This window comes from Thunnus thynnus, chromosome 11 (genome assembly GCF_963924715.1).
Source record: "Thunnus thynnus chromosome 11, fThuThy2.1, whole genome shotgun sequence".
NCBI classification, from domain to species: domain Eukaryota; kingdom Metazoa; phylum Chordata; class Actinopteri; order Scombriformes; family Scombridae; genus Thunnus; species Thunnus thynnus.
Genome location: NC_089527.1, coordinates 25,002,479 through 25,020,499, shown reverse-complemented (window position 1 = coordinate 25,020,499; position 18,021 = coordinate 25,002,479). Strand labels below are relative to the sequence as shown.

Here is an 18,021-nt window from a genome sequence, read left to right as displayed (position 1 = left end):
TTTTCACCTCTTGCACACTGCTATCTTGAAGTTCAATTCCAACAGTTTTCGGCTGGTCCCCCCTGTGGCTGTCCTTTATTCAGACAGAGAGAGAGAGAGAGAGAGAGAGAGAGAGATGATGGGGTGGGCAGTGACAAAGTAACCTGTTTGTGGTGGTGAGTGCTCGGCTTTCTGCGCAGAAAGGCCAGTTGATTTCAGTTATACACACCAGGCTAGAGACAGTGAAGCACTCAGGTACAGCGTGTCAGGGAGCACGCAGATCCAGCACCAGGCAGACCGGAAGCTGAAACACTTCTCACTGTATAGCCCAACTCACCGGCCCCACAGTATTTTTCAGACCTTTTGTTTGTGCACAGTCTCGCCTGCTGTTGCATGCCATACAGGCAGCTTATATGCCGCCACCAACAAGGCTTCACCAACACCATTTAGCTGTGACATGACAGCACTTGACATTGCTGGTAGGTTACCTCAAGCCAGCTGAGAAAGTGTCAGTACTATCTGTGGGATACGGTTATCTGCATGTTGGAAGGTTCTAGTGGGGAGATGGTGACGGCGTCTTTACAAGTAGGCGACAGGCAAAGTATGTGTGTGCGCGAGTGTGTGTGTGTATATATGTGAGTGAGGGTTAAAAGGTTGCGCCGAGCTCTGCGGGACATCATGGCAGGGGTGTGAAAACCTGAGCAACAATGTGGAGGATATGTTGGTTCTAAATCCTCTTAACTCCATTATTAAATATAATTGAAAAAAAAAAAAAAAAGCTAGATAAAAGTATAGACTGTTGCAGCCAAAAATGGAGACAACATCTTTTGCTAAGATTGTGGAGCGACGTGTACGCAAGGCATTAAAGGCTGAAGTACAGAAGGGTGAGTCCCAGCAGAGAGTTTGGTGAGCTATCGGATAGAGCCTTGACAATTAGTTTTAAACTGGTATAGAAGAATAGATGTCATGACATGTAGACAGTTTAAACACAGGACATATTTTCTTGATTGATTCACAGTGTGGTATTATTGATACACGAAGAGTTTGCGACACATAAAGAAGCACATGGAGATGATGTGAACTCCATATGAGCAGGGGAAAAGTCTTATCGATGCAGTCTGCTTCCACATCAATAAAACTAATCACTGCATTGCAGATGATCAAACCTGAAGGTCACACTTTGTAGTGTGCGTGTGTGTGTGTGTGTGTGTGTGTGTGTGTGAGAGAGAGAGTGAGAGAGAGAGCATGTTTGCATGTGTGTACATGGTTCCCAATTATTTTTTATGCAGCTGCATGCCGAAGAGGAGAAGGAGGTGATTTCATTATGTATGCAATGCTTCTGGAATTTATTTCATATTATATGTCCTGCATAAAATATGAACCTTTTTCGAGGCCAAGTAAGAAAGCCAAGTAGATTGATGCATGGAAGTGGATCTACAGTGACACCAGACTCTTCTATCCTCCTTCTCTTCTCTTCTCCTCTCTTCTCTTCTCCTTCTTACATTCTTCTTACGTTCCTGTGAAGTATAGTTTGAAGTACAAGTGATCCGTCAGCTGTGTCTTGACAGACTTACACAGCTCACAGCAAGTTAGTCCGCAGTCACGCCTAAACACCTTACCTAACATGTGATGTAAGAATGGCTCTTTGATAAAAACTAATAGAATAGTCACTTTGCCAGACCTGCTTGTAAAGTAACAGTCTTGATCCACTGATGCTGGACATCCAAGGCTAAACATCATGGCTGCCTTTTGTGACCCGCTCAATAGAATCACCCCAACTTAGACTTTTCTTTATGTTCACTGGTTTACTTAAAACATACATTAAAACACATCACATCAATATATTAACATATATAAGTGTACAGTATTTAAAAGAGAGACAGAAATATCACCAGATGTGATGTGAGGATAAATTAATGCCTTAGCTATTTGCAGACAGCGACAGTGGGAAGTTTGTCACCGAAATTGGCCGATATGTTATTCCTGTTCTGCACGCTTTTTTCAAAAATAATATTGACTTGTTTTTTTTTTAAGACATATGAGAAATGCTACAATATCTGTTAATTATGATCTCACGGGGGCCATTTGGGAGTAGGACTGTGATTGCTTGTCTTGGCTCTGCCTTCTGTCTTGCAGCCGTGCAAGTGTTGGAGGAGCTGAAAGAACAAAGTAGGAAGGAGGAAGTAGGATAGACAAGGACAGGATAGGATAGGATAGGATAGATAGACAAGGTGGTATAGAGTCCAACGTTAGTGTGTCATTCGCGCTGGTTTTGTGCAACGTGCACCTTTGTCCTAATTGCATGTGTGTTTTGCATGGAAAATTCTCCACCTCTGAAGACCGGGTGTAAAAATAACTCCGACTGGACTTGCACAAGTCACAAGAGAGGTGACGGGGAAAAGAAAGGTGAATTATCCTTTATTCTACCTCAATGGCATCAGACAAAGAATGAACACATTGCAAAAAATATCTAGAGAAAAAATACATTCATGAAAATGACAAAAAAATGGTTATTAAAATAACGTAGAGTAATAATTATTGATAAAGACACCCATGATTATTCTGTAACAACAGCAGGGGATGGGTTTTGTGCCTTTTGTTCACAAACACAAAGTCATTTTGACGCACATTTGTGCCGCGCCATTTTCTGAATATATCTGGTCGTCTCTGGTGACTGCTGTTGTTGGAAGCTCCTCAGTGTAATGGATGTTTTTCTTTGCTGCATCATTAAGGGTTTATATGGTGCTTTAATGATGGTTCCTGCGCCTGTTGCAACCTCCCTACACTAGGACGGTTTTCAGTGTGAATGTGGGAGTGTGTTATACTCCGTACAGCTCAGCGATGAGAGAGTGAGAAAGAGAGAGGTCTGGCCAAGGTTCTTCCACAATACCTCGCTCAGGCAACAACCAAGGCCTCTGGTCTGTGTGAAAGCGAAATCCCTTTTTGCTGAGTAATTTTACTGTCTGACACACTCAGACCTCAGCTTACAGTGAATCTGTTGCTCGTTTTCTTCTTCACCTCCCGGGCCCTCCCTCAATAGATCTGATCAGCACAGGACTGTGTTATTTTGTTTCATGACTAATTTATGATTCATGACGAGTGTGTGACTGATCACCTTTATTGATTTAAAAGATCTCAGGAAAGAGGGGCTGCATAGAACAATAGCAGGGAGCGTAAATGCAGGGGAGGAACAGCTGAGCAGAATGTGATTATATAAACACTCGTAGCTTTGATTGTGTCATTTTCCAAATAATAAATGAACCTGAGTGCTTTGGTTTTCTTTAAAGGGTTTTTAAAGTTTTCCTTCTTATCCAGAGTCATACAAACTCATGGGAATGTGTATTTAACCCTTTGAATCCTAGCGCGGTTTTGCTTGTATTAAATTACTTCAGCCTTTATAGGCTTATGGCATAATCACTATATATGTCTCCCAGGCATACCATATGTTCTTGTTTTTTGTTGGGACAAGTTAGGCTCTTCAGAAATAGTTTTGCATGTGAGTAGTGCTACACATGCTCTAAGATACTTTTTATGGAACCAACCCAAATTTTTAGTTTTGTAACTTTTGTATCCAGAAGTGTTCAATACAGCACAAATATATCGATAGATATAAAAACCATGTTGATGAGACATTCTGAGCCTTGGTAATATCAAGAAATGTGTTGATAGTGCCAAACGAACAAAACCCATTTTCACCGATTGTATCACTCTTATTGTTTTTCTGATTGTAATTGTTCAGATGACGAAGCATCAGTATGTTTTATGACAGAAACTGGTTGATATTAAGTTGTAATTTCTGTATGTCTTTGGGAAAGAAAGAAGAAGACTTTTTTCTGCATCCTTCTGGTGTACACACAGGTGTGGATGTTGTAAAAAAGATTTACTGGGTTACTTTTACTGGAGAAAAAGTCACAAATTTGATTATTTTGGACCAAGATCAAGTTATAAGGAGTGCCTTTTTCTATGCTGTCAAAGTGCTTCACTGCTTATCCTTAACAGATTGCGCAGAAACAGCCATCTTTAAAGGGTAGGTTCCGCTGATTTTTTACAGTGTGTGTGTGTGTGATGTGCACACACATCATGCACATTGCATCCCTTAGACATAAAGGGTTAATATCTCTGTGCAGTTTAGAGCAGTGAACTTAGTTGAGCTCAAATTTGGTTCAAATTGCAGACCTGCCTAAAAGAATCTACATTCTCCAATACTGAGGGTTTAATACTTTGTACTTATTAGCCTGATTATTACCTTTTAAACATTTTCTTAAAATTACAACTACTTAGAAAACAAAGGAAATTAGGAAATTCATTTGTATTATTTTGACTATTCAAAAATGTGAAAAAATGAAATTTTCATTTTAAAATGAAAAATGAAAATTAATTATTTCTCTTACACTAGTAACTCAAAAAAAAAAAAAAACCCAATCAAATGATGTTTTCTTCAGTTTTCTCAAATTTGCTGAGATGTATTTGCAACAAGACGACTGCATTTACTGTAAACTGCAGAAAATATTGTCTTCCTGCTGCAGGAAACACATCAAACAAAAGTTCAAATCAATTTAAACCGATTAGCTTTTCTTTGCTCTGTTTTGTTTTGCTCGCCCTGAGCTGAGCGTCTCAGGCAGTGCTTCAGGTTGTACACCACTGCCAACGAGCTCCACCAATCAGATCTGTAGAATTAGGCAATAGATGGTTAAGGTTTGAAATTTGTGATTTTGATTTGTACTCAACTTGAAAGGCCCGACACACGGCTATAGTTATCTTTCAGCATATAAGAAATGTGATCATTTATTTGTTAGTTAAATTTTTAAATTGATTTTATACACATAAATAATAACATGTTAAGTTAAACCAGCCTTTGGAGACGTTAACAAGGAGAAATTCATGACGTCAGCTTAGCTCAGCCGTGTATATGGTGAAACAAAGCTAAAAAACAAAACCATCCATCCTTCTAAGTATTTCTCCTTATAGTCACTGTAATTGATGACCGCTTGGTGGTCTGGTTCAAAACCTCCTAAGTACCGAAAACAGAATATAACATTACAATGCTGACCTAACTGTCTGACCTCCCCATGCTATTCATCTTTGTGATATAACCGCCTCACTGTTTCCAAGGAGATCAATAGGGGAGCAACCATTTAAGCACTCACACTGGGAAATACTAGTCTATAATATTCTACTCTAGATGTACTGAATTGTAAGATACTCTTACCTCATATTGAATGTTTCATTCATGGAATAATGCACAATCCACTTACAAGTAAATTGTAACTAAATTGAGATGAAAGAACAATGCGGTTTAAAGGTAGAATAATAAGTAAGCTATCCTCTCTGTTTATATTAAGAGTGTTAAATTTAGAAACAGAGGGGTGGAGGGGTAAGAGATAGGCGTTTAGTTTTCCCAGTAGAGACAGAGGAGGCAGCCTTTTTTGGAGGTAAATGAATGAGACAGGAAAGGTGAAGAGAGACTTTCTCCTACTGCTGCTGCTGCTGAGAATCACACAGCAGATTGACAAGGAGAGGAGTCTATAGCCCCTTTCACACATGCACTCCATCCCTGAAACGTTCAAGAACAATTCCTGCGTGGTCTCATGTGTGAATGGGGTTCATATTCAGGGAAATCTGTGCTGCCGATTTCTCACCTCAAGAACATTTCAGGGAAAATGCCGGCATGGCTGTGTTGTGAATGAAAGCAGTAACATTACATGGACAAGCACATAAAAACTATTTTTTTTGAATGTTTAAGTATTTTAAATAAAACGTTCACACTCTTTCTCTATTCATGTAACAATCCAAATCATATCCATCATGTTAACTACTCTTATGGAGAGCAGAGCAAAGTTTTGGTGAGCAGGCGAGAAGGAGATGCGGGGTGTCACATCCGTGGAAAAGAGACGGCAAACTGGTTTGTAATTAAGGATTTAAAATTCACTCGTCTCTCCTGCTGATTAACGGGGCTCAGCGGGCAGACATGCCGCTCCGCAAGAAACATCTCTAAATGTAGCTACAGTAGGAGCATTTATTCACTGACAAAAAGCCTAAACTCTACACACATGGCACTGATGTTCACAGCTAACATTATACTGCTAACTTTATACTCTCTGCTCTGGTCTGGAAGCCACCATCACACACTCGCTCTTACTCGCTACGCACACAACCTACCATCCCCTCTTCCCTCGCCTCAGCTATTCCGGCATTGCCACGGCATGTGTGAAAAGGTGCAAAACGGAAGTGCTCCTGAATGTAGCTGCATGTGTGAATAGTGAAAATCTATGTATGGAACTATGACAGACTATGATGGAGGCTTTTGTCAATGATCAATGAAGCAAAGAGCAGCTAACAAAGGTCACTGCCCTGTCTGTGTAAAGCGAGAACTGTGTTTAAACTCTGCTACTGATACAGTTATGGGAAAATGCTGCTATCACATACATGCTGTTGAAACCCTCTCATAATGAAGTTTAGTCCTCCTAAATCACCGGCGTAAAACAGTGATGGATACACTGGGGAGAGAAGCAATCACTTGTGAAATGTCATAGCATATGAATGGCTCTGCAGGTAAATTAAAGTCGTCACAGGACGGTTTCTTGAAGTTCTCAGAGCTGACGAATCTCCGCACTCAAGATAATAAATGCCTGACAGTGCTTTGCTTTGCATCACATGACACAGTCCAGTCATGTGTCATTAATTATCCTTTCAGATTGACAGCTAAAAATGTGGTTAAATCCACATTTTAGTCGATCTGCATTTTCCAACGTAGCTTCGAAACCTTTATTCTCACCAGGTTTGAATGCAGGTGGGCTCCTGCTTGGCTCTGATGAGATTTTTTTCCTGATGTTAATGTTAAAATGACAATTACAACATGTATCCAACTAACTGACAAATCCTAAAGTAATAATTCAAAATTCAACACTTGGGAAATATGCTTATTTGCTTTTTTTTCCCCCCTGAGAGTGAGATGAGAAGATATCTGTCAGTCTGTGTGTTCAGAACTGCCATGTGTTAAAACAGTACAAGGAGCTGCTGCGGTGGCGTGATGTTCGAGGTACCGGTGAGACAATGAAATACGATCCAGGAAGTTGAGTTGGAGTCACAGATTAATGCATTTAAAGGTTTATCAGAAGCCAAAACACAGCGCAGTGGTTTGTAATACTCACAGACGGGATTTTACAACTCTGTCAAGTTATTACAGCGGCGACTGTTTTATCTTTAGTCGCAACGACCGCGAGATAAACAGTGGAATACGGTGTACATGTTATAAAGTAATCCACCAGGAATGTGAGTTGCATGCAGTCAGGATGTGGTCAGCTGAGATAGTTAAAGAGTTAGTTTGGCACCTCTGTAGCTCACTAACGAACAAGATAGAAGATTTACAGAAATGACAAAAATGACAGTTTATGGTTTTACTGTAGGGGGAGTTATGTGGAGTAACTATTTCTTGATAAACAACAGTATATCTGGCCACCAAGTTTCTCTTTGCAGCAGCTCTGGCTAGAGTGGGGGTTGCCAGATGTGGTCAGTGATAAAGGTTTTTAGTAGAGGTCTCTGTATAGGCACGATGGTACCTAACCGGGTAACCAAAGTATAACCACAAGACGTCATGAAGTTGTGTCACTGTGTCCAGCTGTTTTGTCAAGAAACAGTTACACCAAGTAACTCCCATGAGAAGTAGAAATTTCACTTTCACCTAGGAGAGAGCCAGTCAGGCTGTTTCTCCTTTTTCCATTCTTTATGCTAAGCTTGGCGTTGTGCTCCAATCGCATACTTAACATAAAGATATGGACTCACTTTCAGAGAAAAAGCAAAGAAACATATTTTGCTAAAATGTTGAACTATTCCTTTAAAGATGATCCATGCGATAGAGAAGTAGAAATCATTAGAAAGCAAAGAAGCATGAGAGAGAAACTGAACTGAAACTTAACTTTATTTGATATTTGTGAAATGTAATTCTGTGTAACTGTGTGCTTTGACAGTAAAGTGTACTGATATATAGTTGCACACTTGAATCTCTAGATGTCGATGCCCAGGGGTTAACCTATGACAGGAAACTCATGTTGAATGTGTTCAGTAGAGCGTGTCATACGTGGGTTTAAGATAGGGTATAATTAATGCAATCATATGGGGACATGATCCAGACAATATGGTTTTGGTGCCATGAATTTTATTGAGCTTTCTTTTTCTCTCGTCACACTGAGCGTATTCTACGGCTTTAATGTTTTGCGTTTGTTTTAGAGTGCTGGTATGTTTTTATTTTTGTTTTCTCAAATCAGCTCCTGTGATTGATTAATCTGACTGCTGCATCCGTCTCCCTGGGACATTCAACATGTTAATTGTTCACTTGCCTTTCTGTTGCTATAAAAAATTAAATCTACAACGCTTGGCTTATGCCATGTAATGCTACATATTTTATAATGTATAGTAGGTCAAATGTCAACAGACACTGTAGATGAAGTCAACCATTAAACTAATTTTCTCTTGGTTTTCCTGCTTGTGTGTATAAGCTCTTATATGTATTTGCAGTTGACCGTAACATTGGATATTTGAGTGCTACCTCGAGGTCTTTCCATGCCTTTTTAAGCCAACAGTCTAATCCGCCACGGTCTCAGTGGTGGGCTCCTTATCTCCCTCCTATCTGTTTGTGATGCACTTTATTTCCTTTTCCTCCTCCTCTGCTGTATCACTTTTCTCTGTAAGGGCAACATCGGCTCCCCTAGACCTGCTCCAAAATGACCTGTCAGTAAAATCTGATCCTTTTAGACTGAGCAGGACTGGTCTTTTGCATGCCAAAGTCTTGGTTGATGGGGGCCAAACGTCCTCCCGATGACCTCCAACTCACCACGGCAGCAAGAAAAGGTCTCCTAATATCTCCACAGTAACTCTAGATTCTGTCGACACCGACACAAAGAGGGTTGCGACAGCAGAGGGGTGCACGCATTTCTCGCTAACCAAATCAGCAGTCTTTTTGAGAGACAGTGAGAATAGAGTCGGAATAGGGATGTGCGACAGTCATGGATCAATCATGGATCAATGAGCAAAGAGCAAGAGCAAAATATGTCAGATCTGAGACTTTATAACACAATGAGCATTGACAGGGAAGCTGAGCCCCGACTACTGCTGAATCTTCTTGATCAGAAAAAAAAACGAAAGTCATCACGTCTTTTTTTTTTTTTTTTTTTCCAGACAGACAGAAAAGTTCCATTTAAGAAAAATATCCTGTTCTTTTTTCCCCTCTCCCTTAAGTGTAGTGCAGGAGAGAATTGTTTCACAAAGATAAAAGTGTTCATTATTAAATTATGAAATTAGACTAGCTTGAGTGGTGTATGGTCTTAAAATGACTGAGGAACATGCAGGTTTATCAAGTTTGCCTCACTCACTGTGTGTATTTTTTATATTGTACTGCTCCATCATCATTAATCAAATTTGATCTCATTTTGTTAGGTTAATGGTGCTTTTTTTTTTTTTTTACCATTGTCTGAGTGATGTGTTTTTCTTTTTCTTTCATATTTCCATGACTACAGTAGCTGAAGCAAACATCTGTCACCGATGATCAGAAATGAACACTCAGTCAACTGTAGTTTCCTTACTAATAATATTAAAAATTTGAATTTTTCACCATGAAGGCCCCTCAACATAGATAATGCGCAGAGGTGTCATCTAATGTCATTACAAACAATCTTAGTGTATACGTTGCTGTGTTTGTGGCATAGCTGTGCAGTCCAGGCTAAATCCAGTTGTCAGATTTACTGATTCGCACCGCTCCTTATTTGATTACCCCATTGATGTGAGATGTTGGCAGCAACGTTGATGGTGAGGAAACGTAAGAGTAACTGACAAGGACACTCAGCGAAGCACCAAGGTCCTTGTGTCATACACACCCTGCACGGTGCCACTCCTTGTTGCTGAGCTCTTCAGAAAACTGCCTCCTCAGACTCTCTTTATTAATATGTGTTTTGAGCTGATCTTATTAAATGTACTGGGATATAAATAGATTGAGGAACAGACCACTGAACACAATTTGTTGGGAATTGAAGGTAAAGGAGAAAGTGGGTGACAGGACACCTGAGGGTTAATGGCATTGTGGTAAAACTCCAACATAAGCAGAAAAGCCATCAGGGCAGTGAGATGCCAGATGTGCATTTTGTCAATTAACAAGTGTTTTCCTTGTAGTTTGAATGCATGTTGCAACATAAAAACCATATAAAATGCACGGGGAAGTGAATTTTTATTGTCTTTTGAGTGAATTCAGAATTCTATCATGACACTACCCTTCATCATAAATATGTCAGATGCTGTCAAGTCATGCTCACAAATTGAAAGTTGACGCAACAAAATGTATTTCTGACATAGTGAATATGACTGTGACTGATATATGTTGTGTGTGCGGTCTGAAGTCTCAGGCTCGCCTGTTTATCCATGTTATGTCATGGCAAGAGAAGGATCATGGCCCTTTCATGGTTCAGTATATCACTCAGAAGATAGACAGCCATTATGTCCAGGCCCATTCTTATTGCCCTGCGGTACAACATGATGTATAGTGTAAGACAACATGTAAGGCAGGAGATATGATGTGCTACATATGGCCTTTGCTCGAAGCTTTACTACATGAAAATGCCACAACCTCCTTTGAAGATGGGACCTGAAGAAAAGATTTGTGGTTTTGTTGATGTTCTAAGCCTCCATCGCCTGGGATGATGGGTATTTAGTCAGAAACATTTCTGTCATAGTTGACATCGTTGACATGGCTGTAAATGAAACTGACCCAAGTGTTACATGTCCTTTCGAAGCAGCTTCTCAGCTCAGTGAGAAAGCCATTTCATACTTGGCAGGATAAACTATTGGGAGTGGAGTGAACACAGCTATAATAACAATAACAATAAAGTTAATTTATGTAGCATTTTTGTGGCCAAAGTGGCTGATTATACAAAAAATGCACAGCACTGTCACCAGAGTCTTGCTACTCCTCCCAAAAATTGGTTGACTGCAACAGAAATTTACTGTCCAAAACAAAATATTCAAGGGGAACATATCATGCTTTTTGTGATTTTCTGTCATTTATATACTGTTATGATGTTTGATCTGTTAAACATAGTCAAAGTTCCAAAACTTGAGATGAATGTATGTAAAAATGCTCCCTGAAAGCATTTCCCTCTCCATAAAACTGCCTGTTTCAGACAGAGGCTGCACTGAGGGTCTGCAGAAAGGGTCAGTATAAGATAAATAATGAGTTTTTTTAACAGTAAATCATGCAAAGATATTCTGGTAGAGCCTCAGAATAAAAATATAGACATGGAAATGCACATTGCACATGGGTTATGCCGTAGCTGACGTCAAAAATGTAACTACATCAGTGGCGACTGAGATACCACATATCTTTTACCCCAGAAACATGTTTCAGAAATCCTCCATAATAAAGAAAACCAATTGAATTACATGCTCCATTATATGTATGCAGATGGGTGTGTGCGGGTGACTTCATGTTCCTGTCCGAACCTTTATTATGTGCTCTTTTATTGGGTACATTTTTATCACACATGCACAGAAACATGGCATAAAAATGACTATGATGGCTCGATTATTTCCACCATGAAAGTAGGCTGACGGGGACATAAAATTTCAGTTGCCACAGTTGGAAAGTGTTTTTTTTTTTTAAATCTCTTGTGGGTCCTTTTACAAAACAAGATCATAGTTCCCAGGAGCAAAAGAGGCACGTTATATAATAAAACCCAAACCATACAATACTTCATTCAAACTTATTTTGAGGGCCAAGTGATAACTGTCACTTCAGTTTCTGCTCTGGATGTTCTTGGTGGTTAAATAGCTTTTTGTGCGGAGGCCTCGGTTCAGGCTGCAAAAGCATTAACTATTCAGCAGCGTGTAATGTTTTAAAAACATTACAGTGAAATATTCATAACGGAATTGTCATGGCTTAGAAAAGTGTTATTTATTGATGCAATGCATGTGATGGAAATTGGGGAGTGATTGTGTGTGGATAAACATGTTAAGGAAAAAGGGGGCTTCTGTGCAAACCTATAGAGCGTTTAAGCTGTCCTGGTCTTGTTTCTCCCCACTCTCCCTGTCCCACATTCTCCTTACAGTAGCCAGGAAACAGCCCCTGCTTAAAAGCCAGTGCTAGCTTTCTTTTTTTTGCTATCAGTGATGTTGCAGTTGTTAAAAGCTGCTTGTTTGTAGTCGGCCTGGGGAGACATGACCTCTGTAGATGATAACTCAACAGCATGTCCAGACTTGGAAGTCCCACCTGCTCTCACACAGAAAACATGAGCAGTGAGGTTGTGCTTTGATGATATGATGATCGCATTTTTCTTTTTATAAGAATTCTCTCTGTCCTCAGAACACTACTTTTTGTTTTTTTTTTCCCCCCTGTATTTTGGCTGTCTCCCACCAGCAGAGTAAATCCCCTGTATGGTTATCTCAGTGAATTAATTCACTGAGATAACCATGCTGTCACAGCAAAAGGCTAGCTACAGGTATTGCAGGTGCTATGTGTGTGCATGTGTGTACAGAGGAAATGCTGACGAGCAGGAAATCAAACTATTAGGGGTGTTTTAATGAAACCTGTGAAATACAGGATACTGTGTGTACAGTCTATGTTGACCTTTGTGTGTGTATGTGCGCGTGTATGCGTGTGGTCCTGTGTCCAAGGAATCGTTTTTCATTCCACCTGTGTATTATTGTTGTGAACCACCTGTGTTCACCTGGGATTCATTCAACACCTTGATGCTTTTGTTGAGTCCACTCTCACCCAGAGTATCCTGTACAGGAACAAAAGCCTTCTCCCACAACATATTACTCACACACACACACACACACACACACACACACACACACACACACACACACACATACACACTTGCATATGTTTGTGCATGCACTCACACAAACCCACAGCTCTCGTTTTCACTTCTAATTGGAGTGCCATTGTTTTCCACCTAGAGTGAAGTCTAGACTTGTTTGTACTTGGGAAATGTGAAAAGGTGTAATTAGTCTGGGTCAATAATTGTGAGTGTACAGTATATATAGGTGTGTGTGTATGACTCGCAGCTAAAATCTAAATGTATTACCATAGTTTTATTTCCATGGTCCTTGCCACTTCTACTGCCTTTAAGTTTGAATGGAGCTCTGTGTTGTAGCCTGATGCTTTACCAGTATTCCATAAGGAACTGCTGTCCACTGCAAGCACTCAAAATACATATAAAGCTTTGTAATACAGCACTCACGAGTTTGTTAGTGAATGAGCGTATGTGTGCATATATGTTTGCGTGCACGTGTGTGTGGTGGGGCTGTGCTGCCCTGGCACAGTTGAATACAGTACAGCAGCTGTTGCTTGCACTCTGTCCTGTTAAATTTATAATGGTTTTAGCCGCCCCCCACCCCCCCCCTCCCTCTTTAGAACATGGAGCAGGAAGCACTTTCGCTGCCTGTTGTGGGTATGGAGGCACAGTGGAGCTGCCTCTTAAGTAACAGTAAGGAAGTGATGGGTTTCTTTTAAACTAAGAGCCATGTGCATCATGTATTTTGTGGTGTTCCAGTTAAACCATTATTACATACGTAAGAATCACAGTACAGCAGCAATCAAATTAATCATTATTCTTCATGTGTGTTTGAGTGTGTGTGTGTGTGTGGAGGAAAAGTTTTTGAAGAAAAAATTGAATGGGATAGCATTGTCATATTGTTATAGCGTATCAGAAAATGAAAGTATCAGTCTGGTACAGTGCATCAACCTGTATACACACATACTGTATATATACGTATAATATTTCATAGACACACAGGCAGTTGATGGGTTCACTGACAGGAAGGTTGCTGATGCCAGCTCAGAAAGTCATTGAATGTGATGCAAGGCTCTTTTTTGGGGAAAAAAAAGATCACTAAAGGAGACTGAAAAGTCCCAAAATTCAGTAACAAAACTGTACACGTATTCACTGCAGAAGCCTCAATTTATTCCTCAGTGGTGACTGTAATCATACTGCGTTTGATCAAGTTAGACTGACTTATTTGAAAGACGTGTTAGTAGACAATAAAGCTTTTTGAATTTTGAAAACTACATTGTAAGTACTGTGTGCTCTGCAGTTGTATAGACCATGTGGTTTTTAAATCCTGGTCCTGGTGGCTCTCTGTCCCAACCTGTGAACAGCATTCACTTTGCATAATAGTTAAAGAATTAAAAGGGTCTACGGTGGCCAACATAGCTTTAAGTCTAGAAATTAAGTCTATGTAAAATTACAATGTAACAGAGACATTAGTATCTAAAGAGAACTTTGTCCATAACTGAGATTATGTAATTTTCAGTCTGAGTTATGTTAATTTCAGTCCTCCTGGGTTGTGAGCATGTCTTGTGTTATAAAATAATTAGTATGCCTTATTCAACCAGCTTGAGCATCATGCATATAAATTTGATTACCATTACTATATATTCTTTTATTGTCTTGATGGAGCTGGGGAGCACTCTCTATGTTTGCTCATTGAGTGGTTACAGTGATTACAGCAGCATAAAATGAGATCTAGTCAGCAGGAGTGCTGACACACAGCAACAATAACTTATCAATGCACGTGCACATGTTTACACATGTATGAACAGGCGTGCTGCACAAACTCAGTCCTGTGGGTCCTGTGCAGGGTAGTAACGTGCAACCAGAAGGGTTGAAAATGGAAAAAAAAATGTCAGAATTCCTGAAATGAGTATCAATGTTAATGAGAGAAAACAAACAAAACAAAACAGTTTATTTTGAACCTTAAATCAAGACGTAGGCTTTCCTTTTACTGATTGAATCCAAATATCCTCCAAATATCTCTGATGGCTTCTGAAATGAAATCTCCTCGTCAGGCTGTTTTCTGCAAGCGTGTGTTTTTTTTTCCAATAAACTAGCAGATTAGTTGAACAGTATCACAAAACTGATGAGGGAATGAGAGTCAAAAACCAGGCTTGAGGAGCTGCTGGAGGAAAAAAAACTGTTAGATGTGCAGGTCAGGGCTATAATTCAATTAGAATTTTTGGCTTTGGACGATACTGAAATTACTATGAAATTATTTAAACATTGATTTTATTCCTGGCATGCTCGTACAGTAGCAAACAGTTACTCGTATAAGCGCAATAAATTTTTCTCGGCCCTCCATGTTATTTGCAACCTGTTTTATTGTGGCATATTTATGTTTTTATTTTAGTTGAAAAAATACAGAATTAATTATAGCTAATTGTTTTTTATGGCCCATTTGACTTGAATCAACTTTGTCTCTCCGTCATCCATCACAGCAGAGGAAGGGGGTGTTTGGCTCAGACATCTGATTTATCACCGCTGACTGTTGGCAACTAGAAAATGTAGGCTACTAAGGCACCCATTAGTCCAAGTAGGACATTTTGGTCAGGACTCGTGTTATCCTCATCAACTACTACAGCTCTAAACAATTTTCCCAAATACCCCCCCCCCCCCCCCAAAAAAAGGAAGGGGTGTGGGTGAAGAAATGGCGCGTTCATGGCTGAGAGAGAAGTTTGTAGAGAAGACAGAGGTATAAACACAAACTGGTAGATACAGTAGCTGTGACCAACAGTCTCAGACACCTGTTACTTGCTCATGAATTGGTGAAAATTGTAAAAAAAAAAAAAGATTGCACCCTTGTTTGTGAGACGGAAAGAATGAGACAGTCTTTAAACATTTTAGTGTGCATGTAGACCTTTAAACTGTCCATCCACAGTTTGATTGGAGTGTGGAACCACCAATCACAGTTCGGAATGACCATGCGTAGCCAATGCTGGGAGAAGAACTGCACAGTAGCGACACTGCTTTCAGGAGTCTACAGTCGAACTCTTTACATGGACGCTCCACTGGGGGCTGACACTCACTGTCATATCATTAATCAAAACTGCTGGTAGTTTTGATCACACCACTGCACAAGAATCAGACATGAATAAACAAATTAGACTATTTATGTTCTATACAAATATCATATCCTGAATATGATTAAATCTGGGATAATCTGGGTATTGTGCATGTTGAGGTGCACCCTCAACTGGAGTAGTGTAGTAGTAATCTGTTTAACGAAAGACACAATGATAAAAGTTTGGATAAAAGTGAAACTCAGGATTTCCTGAGCCAATCCAGAGGGTTGAGATCAGGGCCAATCCAGGCACTTTTGATTAATGTAGCTTTGATAGGCTGCTGGCGAAGGCTCCCGGAATGACAGCTGCCAAAACGCTCACACACTCTGTTAAAACACTGATGGTACAGCGTTGCACTGCCACAAACAGCAGGTAATTTCAATTAATGATGTGACAGCGAGTGTCATTTTGTAATTTGAGCTGAATTGAGTTTTAAAAATGTATGTTTTGCATCTCTTTCAGTGACATTTTGCAGGTGAAGCACACCTCCACAGGGATGCTGTTGGTTAAAAATATTGGTATTTTGTTCATGCTGAGGTTGAAGAGAGTCAGTCTGATTTAAATCATAAACTAGAGCTAATCCCTGTTGGGTTTAATTAACTACTCCACACAGCACTATCACATCCAGACTGTGGATGTTAATATTATTTTTTTTCCCCCAAAGCCTGTGTAACAAATGTTACACTAGTGTTTTAAGACTGTATAACTTCCATATTCACACAGACCACCTTCATCTGTCAGAGGAAGTGACTTCACATCATGATTAACACAAACATCTCTGCTTTCTCTGTCAGCAATGGCGGCGACAGATTGGAGAGCGCAGCACATAAATCAGCAGCCGGATTCATCTGTAGTCAGTATATTCAGTAATACCAGTATCATGCAGTCATAACGTTGAAACTCAAAAACAAAGCTGGTTTTCCAGCACTAAACTGTGCATCTGGGAGTGCTTTAGTGTCTCCTGGAGTCAGTTCTGTTTTATGATATGCAATTTACAGCGTTTATGTATTGGTTTGGGTTTTCTGTATTTGAAGTACATTTAAATTTGTGAATGTGTTCCTTAATTTGTGTCTTGTCCGTTGGTGTTTTGTTCATTTTTTGAGCTGTCTCAGCCACCGTACAAAACATACATTAGTATTACTTGACCATGACTGTTATACAGCTGCATGTGGTGGGATTTATGTGGCTAGATAGTTTTTCCCATCATGTTACCTGCTCTTTTGGTCGGTCACTTTCCATTTCTCAGTAGAAAATCTCCAGTGAAGTGTACTGCACCCATGTGGATTAGCTTAGTTTAGCTGTGTGTATAAGCTGAGTGAAAAGTATTATAGTGCGGTGCAAAGGTGGAGCACTCTCACGGCAGGGTGGGATGTTTATTTGTGCTACTACTGCATGTGCATGTTTCAGAGAGCAAGAAATAGGAAGAGTGTACTTCCATTAACGTTTCTGTGTATAGCACACATCCTGTGTGTGTGTGTGTGTGTGTGTGTGACAGTTGGTGTGCATGTATGTGTGTATGTATGAACTTTATGTAACTTCTGTGTGTATTAGGGTGCGAGGCTGGCTGCTTGTTCTCTCCTGTCCCACATCAAAGTGTATTAGCCATGCAGTTTGTCTGAGAGAGCACGTTTCATTTCAGTATTTATGTAAGTGCGTGCGCTGTGAGTTATAGCGGTGGGGAGGTTCTGCCTTCAGATACAAATGGCATCCATCCAGACTAGAACACTGTAGCTCTGATGGATCTGTTTCAGTGCAAATTCTCCCCACAGCAAAGCCACTACAGCACTGTCTACTGGAGCATATTACATTAATCTCCTCCTCTCCTTTCTCTGTCTCTGTATGTGTATGTGCGTTTTTCTATATGCGTGTGTTTGCTTGTGTGTAATCCCGGACTGTGTGTGAGGATGCAGGCCTCGTTTGCATACAGTATGTACGTCTTTTTCCACTGCCAAGTATGTTGCCAACCCAATCATCAAATTTTCAAAGTATATCATTTTATTGCATGCTAGAAATTCAGATTTTAAATATTCAGAGAAAGTTCCAATTTCAAAAGCGTATGCAGGGAGTAGTTACAGACAACTTCAGCTTTTGTACTATTTTTAAAGCTAAAATTGGTGCCTTTAAACGACAGCAAACACATTATCATTTGACCAGGT

The 18,021-nt window shown here is 40.0% G+C and overlaps 1 protein-coding gene across 3 annotated transcripts in view; it reads left to right on the top strand.

Moving 5' to 3' along the window:
- Nucleotides 1-18,021, top strand: part of fgf14 (fibroblast growth factor 14) — a 133,423-nt gene that overhangs the window by 33,698 nt on the left and 81,704 nt on the right. Inside the window, exon 1 of one of the 3 annotated variants that reach the window (XM_067604065.1) lies at nucleotides 633-863. The exons of the other annotated variants lie outside the window; for them this stretch is intronic. Coding sequence (XP_067460166.1) covers nucleotides 791-863 — 73 coding nt within the window. The 5' untranslated portion in view covers nucleotides 633-790. Of the gene's footprint in view, nucleotides 1-632; nucleotides 864-18,021 lie in introns of those variants that run through there. 3 annotated transcript variants of the gene reach the window in all.